This window comes from Sebastes umbrosus, chromosome 13 (genome assembly GCF_015220745.1).
Source record: "Sebastes umbrosus isolate fSebUmb1 chromosome 13, fSebUmb1.pri, whole genome shotgun sequence".
Classification (NCBI taxonomy): Eukaryota; Metazoa; Chordata; class Actinopteri; order Perciformes; family Sebastidae; genus Sebastes; species Sebastes umbrosus.
The window spans coordinates 6,991,306-7,014,233 of NC_051281.1; the positions used below are offsets into that span (position 1 = coordinate 6,991,306).

The window sequence follows — 22,928 nt, forward strand, 5'->3', positions numbered from 1 at the left end:
GAAGATATGAAAGTTTGATTAAAAATGTATTTGACACAAATCTGACACTGAAATAACAGCTGCAGCCTACTGACTCTGCACACTTTGTTTCTACTTGCTCCAAATACGGGATGTCAGAGCTATTAAGTTTATCATCTCAAATGATTGATTTGATATGAATGAAAGTTTATCTGGCAGAGAGTGACTCCTAAAATTGACGCGACACCATCTAAATCAGATTGATGCGAGACACAACATTTCATAAAAAGAGATTTGTCTAAACTAAATAGATTAATAGCAAACATAATCAGCAGAGTAATTAAGAATAAATCTTAAATTGCAGCCCTAATCTGAAGCCAACCCTAAAAAGAATATCACATCAGCACCACACATATAAATACACACTCATTAGTAATAGCTTTCACTTTCATCTCTACAATGTAATGAAAACACAGCAGAGAAAACAAGAATAGTTCCTTTTCTTGGTAAGAAAATGGAGAATGGAGGAAGGGAGAGAGCAGGCGATGGAGGAGGTGGTGTCGTTGGAGAAACTCACCTTCGGCAGGTGATGAGGAGGAGGAAGAGGAGGAGAGTGGAGGAGGAGGGGCAGGAGGAAGGAGAGGAGACGGTTCTTCAGGCAAAACAATCAATTGGACGTCGGACGTGTCGGGGGCGGGGTCAGAGGGCGGGGAAGTGTTGGCGGGTACGTTTGATTGCGTGTTAGGTTGAGGAGACGAGTCGGCGTGTTGTGAAGGTGAGTTTGGTGGCAAAAGTGCGTTGGGTTGTGTTAAGGTTGTGGTGGAGGAAGAGGAGGAGAAGGAGGAAGGAGTTGGGGAGGGGGAGGGAGAGGAGTTAGGAGCAGTGGAGGAAGAGCTAGCTGGTCCAGCAGTCGGGGAAACTTCAAGAAGGAGGAAAGGAAAGAAGGGAGGAAGGAAAAGAGGAAGGAGATAAGCAGGAAAGGAATAAAAACCCCAGCTTAACTGGAAATATCTCAAGCAGTCGTTGCTACAAGAAGATATTCAAACATCACATCCAAAAAATAAGCTTTTTGTGTGGTTCAATAAAAATATTTTGCTGGTAAATGTTTAAATTAACAGCAATTTTTATTAAGATGACATGTTTGGAGGAGTGAAAACAGAATAGGACGGAAGAAAAGACGAAAAAAGGGAGTGACGGAAGGAAATCAATTATTTAATTTAATTTATGAAGCTCCTCGTTAGCCTCATTAAAACAGAGGTGTCCTGGTGTCTTATCAGAAAACATACAATCAAACTCCAAAATTGTGTGTGTGTTACCTGGGAAGGTGGAAGGTGGGGAAGGCGTCGGTACGGCGATGGGAATGCCCACGCTGCCGCTGCCACTGTTCTCCCTGCTGCTGCTCCGACTGCTGCTGCTGGGATGGCTGCCCCCACTGCTACCACTACACACACACACACACACACACACACACACACACAGAAACACAGCAGGATAATCACTCTACCGTAGGAGACATGAGTGTTCAGGTCGAGATCATTTGTACTTTCCTACATAATAACAGCTGGACTTCGCCTACAGCTGAGTACAGACACCGTCTTGCAGCGAGCACGTTGCTGAGACAACAGCAGTTTTATTTTAGTCTGTTACTTACAGCATTAATGTTAATAAGAAACAGCTGATATAATCTGCGGCTACCGGACTTTTGTAAACTGTTTCTTTGCTATTAAGAGGAAACCCGAAGTTAAAGATTTGATAAGAAGAAATGTGTTAGCTTCAGAGATGTTTAACTTGGAACTGGATCCAAAATCATCAAATAGACTATTGAAACCAGAGCCGTCAAAAAATTAATCAGCAACTATTTGGATTATCATCATTTCTTTTTTTTTAAAGCCAAACTGATAATTGTTATCTGGTTGCAGTTTCTCCAATGGGAGGTTTTTCTGCTTCTCTCTGTTTTATATCATTATAAACTGAATATCTTTGGGTTTTAGACTGTTGGTCGGACAAAACAAGACTTTTGAAGCATCAGTGATGACAGTTTTTCACTCTTTTTTGAGACTACACAAACTAAAAATCAAATTGATTAATCAAGAGTATAATCTTTAGTGACAGCCCTAATCAGGTTAGCCAACATTACAATTAAGGAAACCAACCAATTTACATAATTAATTTTAGGGTTTCTTACAGTGTCCTCTTGATTAGAAACGCAAAGTCCCTCCCCTTATGGTGGACCAGCGTGGGACCTTATTTTAGAAAAAAATATGCAGAGTAAGGCGATAGACAAAAATGTTTAGATCCCATTTGAATTGCACCTTGAATCACACATATGATGTTTGTCAATTTAAAAGATAATTTTGCAAGTCAAGAAAGTCACAGTTTGACGTAAAACTGTTGAAATATAAGACTGTGAAAATATGTAATTAGAAAATCAAACAAGTGACGTCGTAACTTTCTCTCTAGCTGAAGCTACGAGGCCTGTATGTTTCCTACTGGGATGTACTAACACGAGCAACGGGTCTCGCTCATTCTTTCTCTTCCTGGCTGATAAAAGACCAGGAGTTGCTGGATAAAACACATGAGGTAAAATAACAGAAGTTAGCTAGCTAGTGTTGGTGACGTATATTGTGCGAGACAAGGGATGTAGCTCACTGAGCGGTTTCACACAAAACTAAATGATACTATGACAAATCTACGAAAAACTGTGACTTTCTTGACTTGCAAAATTATCTTTTAAATTAACAGACTTATGTGTAATGCATGGCACAATTCAAACTGGATCAAAAAATTTATTGTCTCTGACTACCATACAATTTTTTCCCAAAATAAGGTCCCATTGGGGACACAGGAAGAGGCGAGACTTCGGCTGTCTATTGAGGTTTGGCCTGTGGTAGCTATAGTAACAATGTGAATGTTGCTGAGCAATAACGAGAAAACATCTCATGAATGATATGAAGTTGCCTTTCAGAACAAGCTGACTCATTTTGAAAAGGACGTAAAGACACACAAGCAAGCAATGAAGGTAAAGACGGGAGAAAAATAGGATGTTAGTGCAGCAGAAGCAGAAAGCCAAACTGATGAAGATTAAGACACTAAAAGAGACAAAACAGAAAAACAGAAAGTCAGCTGCCTGTAGAGAAACATCAGAATAAAAGCAGAGCGATGGCTGTAAGAACAGAAGCAGTGAGTCAAGTTAATGTCAGCACAGAAGCAGTGAAACAGTGAAAAGCTGCAAGGTAACACAGACTCTGATTGGCTGAAGGCTCCAGATCAGATCAGGACAAACAAAGGTGGTGATTGAATGGGAAATATTCTATAACTTTCTTTTCCCATTCAGAGCACCAACAAGCCCACACAGTGATATAAGCTGCAGAGGAGAGAAAAATAAAAACTGAAAATGAATCAATGAATGAGAAGAAAGTCAGTTAGTTGATGCTGTGAGGATGAAAGCAGAAAGTTAGTCCTCTGTGTTCACTCAGCAGTGATGCTGCAACACAGCGACTGTCACTGCTGGAGATAATATCAAGTTTCAAGGATCATTTATTGTCCTTCTGCACTCGAGGAGATGCTCAAGAGGAAATTTTGTTTGTAAGTAGATTGCTTACAAACGTTTCTGAGAAGCAGCTCAGGCAAACTAACATCTAGTCGATTAAAAGTTAATAGAAAAAATACTGTGAGTGAATATGATTTTAAGAAGGATTAGTTTTTTTTTTTTATTTGAAAAATAAATTTGAGTTTTTGCTTTCAGTAATACTGTATTGTTTGTTTCTTCATTTACATAAAATACAACATATAATTTGCAAGGGGATGTGAAGGACGATTGCCTAAAAACCCATTTACTCTTTAATATGTTTTTAATCATTAACGATCAAATGTCCAGGTTTCACTGCAGTAACCATATCAAATATTTTAGCAAAGCACAATACTGTATTTCAAATCAACCAAAACTAAAGCAACTCCCTGAGCATCACTGCTGGATAAAACCACACAGGAAACACTGGACAGCAGCAGCTTTTGTGATGAAGACAAGTTGAAGTCAAAAGAAAGGTGAGAACTCATGAGCAAAGATTTCAGAAAAATATAACAGCAAATTGCACTGATTATTATTTTTCTGTAATGTCACTTTACATTTTCTGTCTTGTCCAAACTCATCAACAATCCACAGAGATGCTTTAGAGCACAAGTCCAAATCTTATTATTGATACCACTCTCATGTCTGTATGCTATATATGACATATTATTAGCATAAAGACTGGAAACAGCTGGCCTAGTTCTGCCAAAAGGTAACAAAATCTGCCTATAAGCACCTCTAAAAATGAGTCAGGCTAGCTGTTTCCCTCTGCTTCCAGTCTTTATGCTAAGCTAGGCTAAAGGTCTCCTGCCTCCAGCTTCATATTTAAAGGAACAGACACGATAGTGGTATTTTTGACAAGAAAGTGAAAATGTAAAACTTTCCTTTAATAGGATTACAATACAGAGCATTACAAAGTATTAAACCTTCTCTTCTGGTGTCAGATTCTTGTGGTTGAAGTTACCAGTTTGATTGACCTTAAACTTTAGTTTGGGGACCATTTTTCATACCTTGTGACAAAAATGAGCCTCAAACAAATCAAAAATGTTTGCCCATGTTCAGTCACCTTGCTAAATGCGATTAGATCGGCCAAGAACAAAAGCATGAACTGAAGCACGGTGAGAAAGAAGGATGCGTTGAGAGGATGCATCTCTGCTTTAGCATTAGTAGTATCATTATCTTCAACACATCTGTTAGTCTAGTTTGGAATGGAGCATGTTTGTGCCACTTCGAGAAGATAGATCTGAACAGCAGTGTTTACACATTGTTATTGACCTCATATTGCATTGAAGAGCGGCCAAAATACAATCAGTGATCCCAATCTGGAGTCCAAACTAGACATACGGATGTGTTGAATATCTGCCTTTTTGTAAATGAACTACAAAGAGGCTTAAAACTCTTTTAAAAAACAAAATCAGAGCAGAAAATAGAAGACACATTAGAGCAGAAAGAAAAGCTCTGAAATCCCGTTCTGGCAGCCAATGTTACACGCCGACCCGGCTACCTGTATGTTCGGGGTCGATGGTTGAGGGTGGCGGTGCGGCCCGGACTGGGAAGCTGTCCGATGGCCATATTGTTTCTGGTGGGGCTGGAGACATAATCGTTGGGCACCACTGGGGGGCGCACTGGCTCCAGTGTCCTGTAGGGGGAGTTCTTCCTGTACATGTAAGGGGTAAGGGTGGAGACAGGGTTAATGGGGGAGTTTATTTCCGATGACAAAGTCCTACACCATTGTTCTGTAGCACTCGAGAGCCTGGAACAAAACATTGTCATTTCATGTTAGAGTATAATGCGAGCTGAGGTTTGTTTAATCAACTTTCTGCAACATTCTGCAACATCTGGAACTTTGAAATCAGAAACACACACTTCCAAACTCTTATCCAGACGTCTCAACATCTTTAAAAGGCCCGGAAAACCTTTTTTGGTTATTTCACAAAAGCGAGTTTACATATTTCTGTTCTGTTGCCTATCCAACATGGTTTCCAGTAAAAATGCCAAAAGCCAACTTGAGTCTTTAATCTTAAATGGAGGTGTGTTTAGCTCTGTGCAGAGCTGAGGGACTACATGCACACTAAGGGCAGAAGATGTTCTCTCCTGACCTCCATTGCTATTTTTGGTTAAGTGAGTTAATTTTGAAAATAAAATGCCCTTTCTTTAATTTAACCCTCAGGAGTGTCTTGAACTTTTGTTGTGTATCTGAGCCGAGTTATATCACTTAAATTAAAATATCCGTCCCTTATTAGCTTCCTGCTTTAATAATATTAAATGAAACATGTTAAAGAGGACCTATTATGCTTACTTTCAGGTGCATACTTGTATTTTGGGTTTCTACTAGAACATGTTTACATACTTTAATGTTCAAAAAACGTTTTACTTTTCTCATACCGGCTGTACCTCTTTTCACCCTCCTGCCCAGTCTACTCTGATTGGTCAGCTGGCCCACTCTGTTGTGATTGGTCAACAAAATCAAACTCTTCGGATTACGCTCCAGCTCCGCTCCGCTCTAACTAGCTTTGTTTGAGGGCGTGCCATAAGGTATTATGCAAATATGTTACATGGTGACATCACCACGTTACGGAAGAAAAGGCGGTACTTCAAGCAAGGCGTTTCAGGCAGTTCAGGAGCAGTGTTTCTGTGGGGGAGAGTAACTCCTTTTTGGTGTGGACTTTGGGCTTTTGGACCTTTTTTACTTGCACAAAAAACTATATAACACGTTAAAGGAAAGGGAAAAAGCACAAAAGCATAACGAGTCCTCTTTAAGTCAGGCTATTTAATAAAGTAATTGTGGGTAAGGAGCCACAGGAGGGTGCGTTAGCTCTCATATGCTTTAATAGTCACCAGCCCTAAGAGCAAACAGCTTATTCTAGTATTAACTGTCAGCCATAATTAAATAAAACATGACATTAAATAGTCATAGATTTCTAGGTAGCAGGGTACATAAATATAGCACCATGATTGATATGTAATTATAGATTATTTCTACATTAAGTATGGGCTGCGTTTTTGCCTCCTTGCTGTCAGAGAAACAGAGAAATCTGTTAAGGCCATGTTTAAAGGTCAGGATGTATTTTTAGAGAATTATGACTCCTCCAGCATCACAAACTGTAGAGAATAAGGACAAATAAGCATCAGCAAAGAATAAAAACCAGACTGAAGACAAACAGGAGTCAGTTTGATGAGAATTTCTCCTAAAATCAACACAAATAATTTCAGTTATTGCAGTAGAAAGAAGCACAAGCATGGTATAACTCTGAAATATGATCAATAACACCTTTGCTAGTGTTGCATAATGTGTATACAGCTTATAATAAATAATCATATTTAATGTCACGTGTATCTAAAAAACAAGTATGCAAAAACAAAAACAAGAATTATACAAGAACAGAACAGATACAGAATGTGAAAATGATGTGTGAGCGTGTTTCTGGCGTGTTGTTGTTGGTGTGTGCGTGTGTGTATGTGTGTGATGACAGAAGGACTTGGCCTGTTGATTACAGCGTGATGCCAACACACTGCTGTGTGTTTGAGGGACTTGGCTTGCTTACCACAGCTTCAGTTCCAACAAACTGCTGAGCTGCTTCTGTTCACTCTTTCCTATAAACTCAAACACTTTCTCTTCTTATTCCATAAATTAATGACATTTTTATTTCTATGTTTCTTTCTCTGAAATCTTCAGGGCATTTGGTACTTTGCCACTCTCACCAGGGCAACGATCCTGCCACCTATTTAAGGTTTATTGTAGAGAAACAGCCGGCCGATCAGCAGGTTACATACAGGAAACAGAAAGGAACACACCGACAGGAGGGCCTAGGTGGTGCTGGTCCAGCTGGCTACCTGGCTTCACACTGGGGAAGTTCCTAACAATTAATTTCCCTTATGTTTAAACGGAAGTTTAATCTTAGACTTGTCGACTAGTCTTAAAGTAAGAAAAACAGTCAGAATTGATAAGGTTAAACATTGTCCCAAAAAATAATGAGTATTTTATAAGACCTATTTGAAATCAGTAATCAGATTTTAAATAATTATTTTAAATGCCACTGAAATCAATAAGTCTCCAGTGTCGGCTCCGGTTGCCCGGATAGGAATGCGCCTCACAAACTCAGAGTGTGGTGTAAAAGACTATTTGATGAAACGCCAGCAGGGACTGTGATCTAAGATTCGAGAGATTTGTGAAGATTCGAGTCGTGATTTGGCATCACTTATATACTGCTGAACCAGGCCGCTATTTCAGAAAGAGGATGATGAGAAGAGGATGATTTAATGCTCCAACACGGCAATTCTTAAAGAACAGCATTTTGGGAAATACGCTTGTTTACTTTCTGTTTTAGTTAATAGTTTGCATCAATATCTTTTACATGTACTGTAGCTGTATAACATTGCGGTTAACATTACAAGCCCTCTAAAGTTTCTGAAATATGAGATGTAAAATTCTTTAAAGGAATAGTTCAACATTTTGAGTCTCTGGATTAAGTCTCTGCTGGTTCCCTGGCAATCACATGGTGACAACAAGGCTTCAAGAAGTCACTCTGCCCAGCAAAATACTCCAGTAAATAAATAAAATCGAGGTGCTGGTAGGTGGTGATTTTGTTACCTTTAGACAGAGTGCCAGGCTAGCTTTTTCCAGCCTTTATGCTAAGCTAAGCGGCCACTGGCTTCAGCTTAATATTTCTTGTACAGACATGAGAGTGGTATCTGTCTGAGCATCTAACTCTCAGAAAGTGAATAAGTGTGTTACCCAAAATATCAAATTAATTCTTTAAACAAACAAAAGCATGGCTTTTGACCTCACAATGTTTGGATGCTACAGAGGAGAAAGAGTGAACAAGAGAGTGAAGAAAACAGAGAGAGAGGTTAGAAAAGAGGAGAAAGGTAAGATGAGGGAGAAGAATGAAGGATGAGAGAGAAGATGAGACTAAATTAAACAGAAAGAGAAAAGACTGAAAATAAGGAAAGAGAAGGAAGAAGAGATACAGCTGTGTGACCTAGATGTTTGAGAACACAACAAGCTTTCACAACGCATGACGTTACTCCTCTTCCTCTGAGCACTGTGATTCGGGGTGTGTGTGTGTGTGTGTGTGTGTGTGTGATGTCATCCCCCTCTGCCGGGTCTAATCTGTAATAAACTCGCCGCAGGATCCTCCGTCCTCCCACAAGAGACAAACACACACAAACTGCAGCACACCACTTATTTCCACGTCAGCTCAAAGAACGACACATCTGTGATTCTGTGAAGGAGGATTTGTGTCTGCACAATCTTCTATTTACATTCATAATAAAACATTTAATACAAAATGCCACATCATTCAGACGTCTTTCATACATTCAGGGAAAATATTAACACAACAGAATCATAATCACTTGCGTGAAACCATGAAAACAGAAGATAAATACACATGACAAAACATGAGTAAATGTCAGAGAGAGAGTGTGTGGGGAATGAGTGTGAGTGCATATACATGTGTGTGATAAGCTGGGTACATACCCTAAGATGCCCTTGCCTGCCCTCGGAGGGCTGGGTGGTTTCTGGGTAGGGGGCAAGGACCGGGACAGACCCACTCCGAGTTTCATGTTCTGCTGGCCGTTCACCTGCGGAGAATACATTTTTTTAACGTGATGATCTTCGTCTTTCAAATTACCAGATTTTTTTTTTAAATCAGTAGAAATCTTAAAAATAGAACTGCTGAGGGACCAACGGTGGCGTCTGTGTGTAGGTCGTAACCGTCGACTGATCTAGTCACTGATACCTAGTAAATATGAAACCGGAAGTGGTAAATTATAGAGCCTGAACAATATTTTTGCATGGCCAATAACTAACAGGAAATACACTAAATAGTAAGGATGCCAATCGATTAAAATATTATAATTATATAAATATATATTATGATTGTTTTAATTCACATATCTTGAGGTCAGAGGTCAAGGGACCCCGCTGAAAATGGACATGCCAGTTTTTCCTCGCCAAAATTTAGCGTAAGTTTGGAGCGTTATTTAGCCTCCTTAGCGACAAGCTAGTATGACATGGTTGGTACCAATGGATTCCTTAGGTTTTCCTGTTTGATTTTAGTATGATACCAGTATCTTCACTTAAAACTGAGCCCGCTCCAACCTCCAAAATATTGATTGCGTTAATGCGTTAAATAAATAAGTGCCGTTAAAACGAATCTGCAACCAGAGAGAACTTTACACAGGAAATAAATGAAAAGTCCCTTTTGTGCATTCCTGTTTGTGTTTCCACCACATCTGAAGAACCATGAAGATTATACAAATTAGAACAACAAGGGTGATGATTGAGGCACAATCTTCACACACGAGGAAACAGATTCTGTTGTTCTTTGTGTTTACTGTGGAGACTGTTTGAGTTGGATGTAATCAAAGAATAAAAAATGACTCATGCAGAGGAGGAAACGCAGACAGGAGTAGTAGATAATATGCTCAGTGTTTGATGGTTATTTATTTATGATTTAGAACGTAACCGCCATGAAATTATCAGAAAATAGAGTTTTATTTCTCTTGTTCACATATAGTCTCTATACTCTCTTGCTTGATCTCACACAAAAACATTACTAAGCGGTCAGTGGTAACAACACACTTTTACCTAGCAACCTACTGGATCGATCATTCCCTTTGTTCGTCACTGGTATTTCTTTATGTACCTTTATAATGGTTACTATACCTCCATCATGAGATATGTTGTCCTGGTATTATGTATAGGTAATGTTGTGCCTCCTTACCTTGAACCTCAACAACCACTTAACGCGTCAGTGAAAGCAATGGCAACAGGAGGAAGAAGAGAGGAGAAAAGTTGTCTAGAGATTAGTGTCAGTGCAACAGCGTCATGCAAACATTAAACACGAAAATAACACGAAATAACATCCCGGAAAGACGGACACAGATAAAGATGAAACAGATAAAGATGAAACAGAGGCAGACAGAAAGAGATTAAGACTCAGAGCCAGAGGGAAATTATGCCATACAGCTTTAACAGTGAGGACATGAAAGAAATGTCAAATTGCACTTAAATAAATCAGAATTAATTTCACTTGTGCTGAACTTTTTACAGTACTGCAAATGCATGCTCTACATATTCTGTGAGACACACAGACTACAAACAACCATGCACACAAACATGCAAGTTAAGATCCCTTCACCTTTCAGCTTAATAGTTTTGTTTTTGTTCTTCTTCTTAGTGTTGCAATTTCTTTTCACAGCTGTATTTCTGTATTTTGTTGTCTCCTTGCTCTATGTGGCACATCTGTTGAATGTGTCAAACCTACCACAGAAAAATCTGTTCTTGTGGTGTTTAAAACATTAACAATCACTTCTAGTATTCAGACTTGACTGCCTGTATCTGAACTCTATATGTAACTATTTAGTGACACTAAAGGTCTGATGTTTACGACACTGAAAACATCTATGATCATCGTTTTCATCGTCATTATTTTCATTATTCCCACCTTGACTCCGTGTCCAATGTCATCCAGCACGTTGTAGTCGATGGGCTTCCTGATGTAGCGCACTGGCCTCTCCTGATTGGCCGGAGCAACTATTTTATGTGAGCGGGACGTGTTCTTATTGGTGGTCAAGATGCCGATCTCCCGCCTCGCCACCTTCTCTTTGTGAATGTCAACGGTCTGAAAAAGAAAGAATGGTTAACTTAAGTGCCTGGCTTAAATAAAATACACAGAGAGAATTAGAATATGTGATTCATCCAACCTGAAATCAAATTATTGTCAATCGTGTTATGGTAAAAAAAAAGTGTCTACAGCCGAGCTAGCAGCTGTGTGAGGCTGTACTCGGACACAGTGTTCAGTGTGACGTCTGTATTGGTAAATTACATCTTTAAGATGCTCAAACTGCATCAAAACGGGAGATTTCATGGAGCTTTAAGACATTTTCAACAGTACACTTTGCAGCTGAGAACAGACGGCCATATAAATGATGACATTTTGGTACGAATGGTTTCTGAATGGTTTCTGTGTGTGGATGTGTTTTATAACTGCTCCACAGTTCTGAGTGAAACAGCTCTGATTCCCTCTTGTAATTTTAGATAAAAGCCTGTTGTGCGATTTTAGTCAAGTTTAAGGCCAGCTTTGATTAAAAAACAGGCTTCAACTAACTAATAATTTCATTATTGTATGCATTGCTTCTTCTGGTTTCATATTGTCTATAAAAAAGTCTGTGAAGTTTCAGCAGCCCAATCACAGTCTGTAGTGACGTCTTTCTCTGTCTGACAAACAGTCCAAAAATATATATTCACTGTAAGAACAGACAGTTAATCCTCACATTTCACACTGGTTCTGTGCTCTCACACTGGAGATATTTTTGGTGTTATGGATTTTAATATGTATGACAGCCTGTTTTTTAAGCCTCAAGTCAGGACAGGTGTTAATTATATTTTCAGTGGTGCGTTACACAGGAATTTACTTAAAGATATAGGGCTGCAAACTCAAGTGGGATGAGAGAGGTGACAGTTCTGAAACAGTCTATATCACGAGGGTTTTTCAGTCAAAGCAGGGAATTTCACCAAGAGGCAACTAGTTTTCAGCTGTGAATATAGTATTAGACAGTAGTTTATTCGAATTAACAATCATTGCACAAAGGAATTCTAAAATTGGTTGGATGCTCGGTGGCCACTTTGGTTCCTAAGTAGGAAATTAAACATTTGAACAAAGCAGAATGAGTTTGCACATCCGTTTGTCTGTATCCTCTTCATCTCACACGACTACGCTGTTGGCTGATTTCTACAGCATGAAATGCAAAATGGATTATAAAAGCTCATCTCAGTGTGATTCTTTATGAGAGGGAGCCTCACAGCACAAACGCTCGCCTACATAACAGATGCGACTGTGTCTCACTGAACTGAAAGCCGTAATTATGACGTGCAATCACAGTCCTGGTCTGACATAACAGAGAGAAGCATCTCATTATTTCTGCATGCAGTTTATTCTGATTATACTGAATATTCAGAGGTCTGAGGGGAGAATGGATCAACTGTACTACTGAAAACTACAGTTTTATTCCTATAAGTACTCAGCTACTCTGTGAAGGGTCTGTTGTAGATGTCAATGTTTAATGAATGAAAATACTTCTTTTCCTTCAGTTGGTGTTAAATAATGAATCTCAACACAGAGTGCAATGAGGAACGTGTCAGCTTACTTAGTATGAATGATGTGCGAGTTTCTCGAGGAATACAAATGCCGTGTTATTGAAGTATGCTAAGATTTGAGAGAGGACAAAACAAATTTGAGTATCTTTTGTCATCAGTATACAGTGTGGTGAGATGTGTGGGTGCAGAGTGTTGTGTAATCCTGATGAGACCTCTGGTGATGCTTCACACCTACAGATGGTTTTATTTATCTGACCAGCTGACAAACATGAAGAAGAGTCTTGTTTTTCTTCCTAGACTGTATCCTTCGATGCACTGAAGTAAATGTTTGATTTTCGGTAGTAACCTTATACTTTAGATGTCACGTGAACAAGAACCTTGTTTCCGTAAGACGGGAAATGGATGAAGAGAAATCCTGCGGAAGAGAACAGATTTCTTGGACATGCAGGACAGTACTGCCCATCTAAATGTACTCAAGTAGTTGTATATTTACATGCAAACAAGTGTCCTGGTTTTGAATTTTTTTCTGGTTTTCATCATATTCTGGATATGACGTTTAAGTGGAATATTGAGAAACCTGCTTTTTCATCTGTCTGTCCACATGATTCTAATAGCATCTAAGTTTTAAAGGTCCCATATTGTAAAAAGTGAGATTTTCATGTCTTTTATATTATAAAAAAGGTTTAAGTGCTTTATAAATACTGTTAAACTATCAAAACGCTCAATATATGGAGAAATACACACACAGTCCGTATTCAGAAACTGTGCGTTAAGATTTCTGTCCATTTGTGATGTCACAAATATACAATATTCAGACATTACACACAACATTAAACCATGTAAACATGTTCTAGTAGAAACACAAAATACAAGTATGAACCTGAAAATGAGCACGATATGGGACCTTTAAAACTATCTGTGTCAGACTAAAAGTGTTTTTGACTACACATCCATATGAAAAGGTGCAATTTTCAGATTGCAATTAAGCAGTGATTAATTATATCTCGCATAATCAACTACTACTTTCGTATCAAATGAAATTTTAAGCCGGTGGCCGTTGATTTCACTTATTAATGTTTATGCTGGCCAAGAAATAATCTGGCAGATAACCCCCATAAAACCATATACATACACTTTAGTTTTTGTACAAATTAAACAAACCAGATATGTAAGGGATAATGTAGCGCAGGCCGATCATTGTTGTGAAATAAACCCAGACGATGTAAGACCCCTCCGATTCGCGTTGTGCCGCATCGCCCTGAAGGGGTTTATATCACAACAATGACTCGCTATCTGTACATTATCCCGCTTATTACACGGCTACCTACTAAAATAATAATTTGACACAAAAATGGTCCTCCAGAGTCCAAGATCAGAACTGCATCCATAGCAACGGTCTGTTATACATAGCAGCCGTCTGCTATAAAGAAATAACAGACCGTAGAACGCTGTGATTGACCAATCAGAATTGAATATTCAACAAGGCTGTGTCATAAACATGTTAATTTATGAGCTTTAGAGGTGCTGATACTACTACTTCATCCCCTCTCATGTGCACAGAATGCAGAGTGGGAAAGAAGAATACATATTTCTGCACTCTAGACTCTTTATCGCTGTTAATTTACCTCTGCAGTTTATTACTGTTGCATGCTTTGGGATTTTTGTAAGTGCAACAGCCTCCCGAGATGAATTCTGGGCTGCTGCACTTGGCATGACGCAGTGAAGAGAGCGTCCACAGAGCAGAGAACATAAGTGAGACTGCATGCATACATGATTACATATTGTGTGTGCTTTCACCCATGAGCCCTCACACTATGAATAACAGACCTACGGTACACTATGTCCATGACAATGCTTCATGCATGCTGATAGACAGATTTCAGGTTTAAAAAGCAAGTTTGTTTATCATTTTCACGACATTCTTCAGCGTCAATCAGCGTGCATGTAGATACCTGAGGCCTGTACTACAAAGCAGGATATGGGGTTTTCTGTCATACGACGGTGGTTCACTTCTTACCGGAGTAGATCGCCATGGTAACTTATGCCGAACACCTAACCTGCTCCTGAGCGGGTTATGTTCCCGATAAGAGATCAACTCGTTTGAAAGCACCGCGTACTGACCAATCAAAACTCGGTGTGCAGATCATATGATAATAATACACAAATACAAAGAAGTTTAAGTCATAATACAGGCTAATAGCGACACAGTTTAAATTGACAAATGCAGGAAGGACAGCTGGCTGTATGCTGTGGGTGCTTACCGATTTGAATTATGTTTTTATATATATATTTACTAGCTCTCAAGTCTGTTTCACACAGCTGAAAGAAGGCTAAAATAGTCATACCCACCACATCATTACCAAACGGCATAATGAAATGTAATCCATTCATCAATACCATTCTGAAAGCTATTTATTTATCACTGCCCCATCTAGACGAATATATCTGACTTTTGAGTATTTTGTTAAATTAATAAGTCTTTTGTCAGCTGTCCTTCCTGCATTGGGCAGCTTCAGCTGTATTACTTTTTGTCTGGATTATGAGTTTAATTTCTTTGTTTTTTGTCTAATATTATAGTTTGCTCTTTCTTTATAAAATGTGCCGCTCTGCTGACAGTAGACTTGTCCATGTTTGGGATTGGTCATATGCTGCAAACACCACTCCTTTCATGTGAACGTGCTCATAGCCAGATTGAGAAACCCTGGGTTTACTTACCAAGTTGATAACCATGTAAACCAACCATGATAACCAACGTTGATAAGAATTTGTGCATACAAATTAATAAAAAATTAACCAAACTGATGGCACAGGGTCCTCTAGTGTTCCTACCAGACCTGTGAAATGTGGTTGATGGAGCTTTCCATGCGGCGGAGCTGCGAGGCCTGGATGTCCAGCATCTGCAACACGTTGTTGGCCAATGTGTTGATGAGGTAGGCGACGCTGGCCAGAGACTGGGTGGTGTAGCTCTTCGTCTCCTCCAGCGCTCGCTCCTTGTCTGCTGACTGCAGGGAGAGAAGAGACAGATTCAGGACAGGAGTCGCACCAGTGCCACAATTTCATTCTCATTGACGCAGAACAGTAGTGGCAGATAATCAATACAAGAGATAGAGTAAACACATGAACAAAATCAAGACCCAACATGCTACTTGTATTTTTCTTAAGCTTCTTGTTGTATTTTTGTTTTTCTCCACAACGTTAGACATCAGGGGTTACCCATAATCTCCCAGGAACAGCCCAACATGATGCCTGAGACGTTTGTCAGTCATTTATTGAACCCTTTCATTCAATGCCACTACTTTTTTGTAATTAATATGTGATGTGAATGACTCAGTTGCAGTGCCAACAATTGTATTTTCTCCAGTAAAATGACAGATGTCACGTCATATGAAATTATACATCAAATGCCTCTAGAATACCATGAGCTAAATGTCAGAACATAATTGGTTAATACAACACCTGCAATAAATAACACATAACACATTACATTATCTTTATTTTGTGCAGTATGTCTTTGATGCTTCATTTCTTTATTTCCTTTCTCTTTCTGTATTTTTTTTTTAATTTCTCACTTCTCTTCTACTCTTATTTTTTTCAGCAGTAAAAATGAATTAAAGGAATTAGGGCTGCAACTAACAATTCTTTTCATCCTCAATTAATCTGCAGATTATTTTCTTTATTAATCGACTGTCTATAAGAGGTTAGTGCTGCCTTGAGTACTATACACTGCCTTAATTTGATATCGGACATCAATTTACTAACACTAATTAAATTATTCCACCTCTTTAATGTCTTAATGAAGATGAAAGACGGACAGCATGATGGCATCAATGTACAGTATAGCTAATGGATACAGATACAGAACTGTAATAAATGAAAATGGGCATCAATGTGTGTGTAACCACATGTGTGAATATATCTATTTGTGTGCAACATGTATACTGTATGTGTGCATAATACAGTGGGAACAGTATAAAAACACACATGGATGTGTGTGTGTGTGTGTGTGTGTGTGCTGAAGCATGATGTAGGTCAGTGCTAACTCATTCATGCCCGAGGTTGACAAGAAACACACTGACACCAATGTGCGTCTCTCTCTAATACACACAAGATACACAAGATACACAAGATACACAAGATACACAAGATACACAAGATACACAAGATACACAAGATACACAAGATACACAAGATACACAAGATACACAAGATACACAAGATACACAAGACACACAAGACACACAAGACACACAAGACACACAAGACACACAAGACACACAAGACACACAAGACACACAAGACACACAACACACACAACACACACAACACACACACTTAGGTACACTCTTACAGTCAGACCTCAAACAATAAATGACTAAAGAAAGTACTCTAATCTGATTGTCCAGAAGGTGTTTGCTATTTTCTGACAGTGTCAACAGCAACACAAACATCAAATTCACGTCAGCGTGAATGTAATGTGTGATGTATTTCTGAGTGGAATAGACCGCGTACAGTCCCAAGATGCATTTGATCCTTCAGATTTGATTGGATTGCTCAAAAATAAGTATATATGCAAATGTGTGGTTATGATGTAGAGGACTGTTGGCCTCCACCCAAAACTCCCTTACCCAAGTTGCTAGATCAGGTGGAGGACGAGGGAGAAAAGAATAAATGAGGCTATAGAGTTCCAACACTCTCTAAAGATCCAAACACAGTCTAGGGGTGCAACGGTTCTGAAACCGAGACCGAAACATACTAAGTAAAAGTACTTCTTGATGTTGGGTCTGGACTAGGCCGTTCTGTGCCGGGGACAGGTGTGACGGGCACCATAGCATTTTTCTTGATGAAAAAACATTAGATAGTTCTGTTCATTTTGAATTACTGGTATGTTTAATGGATGTGATGTTTCTCGAAGAGGAGTTCAGGGCTTGTTTCACACATACACACACAGAGACAGACCTGCCAGGTGCACAGTGCGACCAGTGAAAATATTTTGTCGCACTTGTGAGATATTTGATCACACTCTGGAGCCCTGTATGGTGGGACTCTTTACATAGAGACAGTGCTTCCACACACACAGGTACTGTACAGACACACCTTAACTAAGAACTATAAATCTTTTTTTTTTTTTTTTTTTTTTTTTAAAGTTATTTTTTTTGGGGGCATTTTCCATTTTTATTGACAGGACAGTGGATAGAGTCTTGAAAGGGGGGAGAGAGAGAGTGGATGCGGAAAGGGCCACAGGCCGGATTCGACCCCGGGCCGCCGCGGTCAGGACCAAGCCTTAATACATGGACGCCCGCTCTACCAACTGAGCTAACCCAGGCGCCCTATAAATCTTTTTAGTCAAGTCTTCTCTCCCTGTTTGATCTCTCTTTACTTTCCACTCCCCCCTCTCTGTATCACATCATCCTCATTACAGCTCTTATTTTCTCTCTCTCTTTCCCATCAGCCATCTGATTTCCTGTTAGCGCTGACCTAGTTGGAGGGCTGCCTCCTCTGGCCTGAGGACAGGGCAGCAGAGCAACACACACACACAAATTTCAATTTTATTTTAATTCCAGCTAAATGTATGAGGTTCATGTACATGACTCGGATCAGAACTACGTGGAATCATATGCACGCTCTGATTCCTCTGACCTCTTTTTTTAATGAAGACACACTCGGGTCTAACAGTAACATTCCTGCGGTTATGTTATTCTGAATTATAGTGGAAATATGAAACCACCTGACAGCATGAACATGGAAAGAGAAACTGCCTGAAGGTGTGGTGGCAAATTTTACTGTCAAATGTTAAGCAATTACCATATTCTAACAAATAACTAACACATTTTTTATCTGTTCAAAATGTACCTTAAAGGGAGATTTGTCAAGTATTTTATACTCAAATCAACATGGGAGTGGACAAATATGCTGCTTTATGCAAATGTATGTATATATTTATTATTGGAAATCAATTAACAACACAAAACAATGACAAATATTGTCCAGAAAGCCTCACAGGTACTGTATTTAGCATAATAAAATATGCTAAAATCAACAACAGCTGTAAGTGTGTCAGTGTGCTGACTTGACTATGACTTGCCCCAAACTGCATGTGATTATCACAAAGAGGGGATGTCTGTAAAGGGGAGACTCGTGGGTACCCGTAGAACACATTTTCATTCACATATCTTGAGGTCAGAGGTCAAGAGACCCCTATGAAAATGGCCATGCCAGATTTTCCTCGGCAAAATTTTCGAGCGTTATTTACCCTCCTTCTCGACAAGCTGGTATGACATGGTTTTCTAGTTTCATATGATGCCAGTATCTTCCCTTTCTCTAAAACTGACCTGCTACAACCTCCGAAAGATCGATTGCGTTAATGCGTTAAAGAAATTACTGCCGTTTAATTGATTTTGCGTTAACGCATTCTTATCTATTCCTTATACAACAGAGAATTCAACTTCTAGTTGGTGGCTGATGTACAACCAGAACTGTGTGTGTGTGTGTGTGTGTGTGTGTGTGTGTGTGTGTGTGTGGTATCTACATCTGCAAATTACAGACATGTCAGTCACACAGCCTCTATTTACAGACCATGCATGGGAGTGTGTGACAGAGGGGAATCTGTGTGTGTGTGTGTTACAGTAAGATACATCTCATAACTCTATATAAGTGCTATTCTCTTTGGCTTTGAACCAGATCCAACAAGTCCCAATGCTGGGCCACTCATCTAAAACACACACAGATGGCCACTGCTTTTACCTTACAAGGACAGGTCCCTCATGTGCTACAGTCAGAAGGTGTTTAAACTTCTAGTACAGATGAAGTAATCTACATTTTATCACATTATTACCACTTAATATAACAGCTATACCTCTAATTGAAAGGAAATGCTTAAATAGAGCTGAGTTGCACTGCTGACTTGTGAATTGTACGTGTTACTTATTCTGTGTGTTCGACACAAGAAGAGGAAACATATAGCAGTTTCAACACAGGAGATGAGCAAGACACCTAGAAATAAACCAACTAAGGCTGGCAAAATTAACGTGATAATAACGTATTAATGCAAATTTGTTTTAACGGCACTAATTTCTTTGACGCATTAACGCAATTGATATTTCGGAGGTTGTAGCAGGCTCAGTTTTAAAGCTAGAGTGAGGATACTGGTATCATATGAAACTAGAAAACCTAAGGAATCCATTGTCTTACTAGCCTGTCGTGGAGGAGGCGAAATAACGCTCCAAACTTGCGCTAAATTTTTGCGAGGAAAAACTGTCATGGCCATTTTCAAAGTGGTCCCTTGACCTCTGACCTCAAGATATGTGAATGAAAATGGGTTCTATGGGTACCCACGAGTCTCCCCTTTAAAGACATGCCCACTTTGTAGTAACTGTGAGGGTTTCTGGACAATATCTGTGAATGTTTTGTGTGGGTAATTGATTTCAGTAATAAATATATACATATATTTGCATAAAGCAAGCATATTTGCCCACTCCCATGTTGATTGAAGTATTAAATACTTGATAAATCTGCCTTTAAGGTACAGATTTTGAACAGATAAAAAATGTGCGATTCATTTGAGATTAATCGAGATTAAATATTTTAATCGATTGACAGCCCTAAAACCAACATGATGAATGTCTCATTGAACCGGTTGAAGCCATGTTTGTATGTTTGGTAAATTAAGTAATTCAGACTGGCTGTCATGTGTAGCCTACCCCCTTTAATGCACCCAAGAATATTTATCAAAACTGAAATTCTGACTCTAGAAATACAATCAAATTGAAGTCACATTGGTGTGTTTGGTAATTTCATTCCTTCAGACAGGCTGTCAACTAGTCAATTCGATTGTATTTATGTAGCCCAATATCACAAATCACATATTTGCCTCAATCTGTACAGCATACGACACCCTCTGTCCTTAGACCCTTGTTTCAGATAAAGGGAAAACCAAATGCCAACACTCTTACTGCTAAATAACTGTAGGAGTGACCAAACACTAAACAAACTAATAATAACATGAAAAAAAGTTTTTCTTTAGCTGTGAAATGTGAAATAAATTATCATGCTATCTGCTCAGGTTTAAAAATGCCAAGCTTGTGAGAACAAACCCGTCTTTCCAAACGCTCAGCTTGTTTCGCCCCCGCAGGAGCTGTTCCTGGCACCAACACTGAAGGTGGAGGCTGATACTCCTTCAACTGGAAAAGTAATCGCCATGGTTTCCAACCCAAAACACACACACACACACGCACGCACGCACACACACACACACACACGACAGGCGTCCACGTCCAGCCTCCTGCAATGGTACCATGTGTTTTCAATGAGCAGCAGGAGGTCGAGTTACATTACAACTAGCTCTGCTGACAGCTAACTAGTACCAGCTGTGGAGGACCCAGAGAGGGGGGGGCTTCGGTTCCTTCAGTTTTACATCATGGCAGCGTTAATCAAGTTTGCTATATTTACATACCGGTATTTACTTCTTAATTTCTGTCACAGTTTACAAACCTACAGCACACAATGGAGATGTGAGTGGTGTTATATTGGACAACCTAGGTTATTGCAGTATGTCCATTTAGCTAATATTTCCCTATAGACGATGTGAGGTAAGGCTGGTGCTTTTTATTAAAAACGTGAACTTTTTTTTAAATGTGGGAAAAAATTCAAATAAACTTTTTGTGCACAGTTAAACGACTTGATTTTCACTTTATTATCATAAAGTGGGCATGTCTGTTAAGGGAAGACTTGTGAGTACCCATAGAACTCATTTTCATTCACATATCTTGAGGTCAGAGGTCAAGAGACCCCTTTGAAAATGCCCATGACAGTTTTTCCTTGACAAAATTTTGCCCAAGTTTGGAGCGTTATTTGTCCTTGGCGACAAGCTCGTATGAAATGGTTGGTACCAATGGATTCCTTAGGATTTCCAGTTCCATATGATACCAGTAACTTCACTCTAGCTTTAAAACGGAACCCGCTACAACCTATAAATCCAAAGTTGCGTTAATGCCTTAAAGATATTAGTGGCGTTAAAACAAATTTGCATTAACGCGTTATTATCACGTTAACTTTGACAGCTCAAATATTTACTTAAATGTTGCTTAATATCACACTGAAATAACAGCTGCAGGCACCTTATTTTAAGTACTTGATCCAAATGCTGAAGGTCCTGGTTCAAAACTATTAAGTTTATGTATAAGCTTAAATTATTAATATGATATGAATAAAAGACCAAATGTTAGCAGGCTGAGGTGGACAAAACAAAGTGGAGTTCAGTGAAAAAAGGATATGATTTGTATCTTTATTTTAACTGGTATCAATCCATTAAAATATGCCCGGATCGGCCATGATACCAATCTTTAAGATAAGCTCTATATTTTACACATCATGCAAAAAAAAATTGAATCAATCAAATTTATATAATTCATTTATCGATTTAAATCTGCAACTATCTAATCAGAATAGATATGAGTAAACAAAATTACCTATCTGACCAGGCACTCGATGCCTCAGTACTGAGTTTTTAATATTGATATATCATTAATAGTGTAACGAGAAGCAGCTGCCCGGCTTTGAATAAATCTAGACAGATTTAATCCTGACAGTGTCTGATAGCCTAGGAGGGGGCCACACAGGGTTTAACATGGGTCAACCCTGAATCCAAATATTTAGCCCATAAAACAAGATCAACAGCTCAACTGTTGGATTATGTAACAGCTCACATCATCTGCTGGCAGTGGGAATGTAGGCCATCCAGTGGGCACTGAGTTAGCCCTAACTAGGCCCCATTTGGACATGTAGTATGAACAGGCTAATGAACTAGAAAATGGTCGTTTTCTTCAGAAAGACTGCTGAGAGGAGAAAAGTTATTACTCTCAGAGACAGAAAAGAGTGTTAGGAGACATTTCAGTGAAAGAAAAGACAGGAAGGGTGAAAGGATATAAGGAAGGAAGAGATAGAGAAGAGGGGAAAACTTTATAGAGGAAAATTTGACATAGGAAAGAGAGACGGGAATAAGAAAAAATTATCCAGAAAATTAAAGGGTGAAATGAGTAAAGAATAAAAGAAAGAAAATGGGGGAGAAATCATTTTAGCCTCTAGGAAAGGCAGACTGTTAACGCAGTCTGTCTTGTTGATCGAGAATTGTGATGAAGATAAAATCTGGAGATGAACAGGTGTGTATTTAAAGCCAACTGAAGAAGAACAGTTGTCCATAACAGCCTTGCCTGCCTATGAAAACACACACACTGCATTCATGTTTCCACTAACCGACTACAGAGATGGATGTCAGCCTCACACAGATAGCTATCTTAAAAT

General features: G+C 39.1%; 1 protein-coding gene across 4 annotated transcripts in view; it reads right to left on the reverse strand.

Annotated features, from left to right (window-relative positions):
• LOC119499692 (abl interactor 2-like) overlaps positions 1 to 22,928 on the reverse strand; it is a 32,823-nt gene that overhangs the window by 7,579 nt on the left and 2,316 nt on the right. The window contains exons 2-8 of one of the 4 annotated variants that reach the window (XM_037788845.1): positions 15,467 to 15,634; positions 10,981 to 11,157; positions 10,258 to 10,275; positions 9,009 to 9,112; positions 5,031 to 5,183; positions 1,275 to 1,399; positions 536 to 877 (exon numbers count right to left, since the gene is read on the reverse strand). In XM_037788845.1, the coding sequence (XP_037644773.1) occupies positions 536 to 877; positions 1,275 to 1,399; positions 5,031 to 5,183; positions 9,009 to 9,112; positions 10,258 to 10,275; positions 10,981 to 11,157; positions 15,467 to 15,634 (1,087 nt within the window). The remainder of the gene's footprint in view (positions 1 to 535; positions 878 to 1,274; positions 1,400 to 5,030; positions 5,184 to 9,008; positions 9,113 to 10,257; positions 10,276 to 10,980; positions 11,158 to 15,466; positions 15,635 to 22,928) is intronic. The other 3 variants (XM_037788846.1, XM_037788847.1, XM_037788848.1) reach the window with 3 other exon arrangements.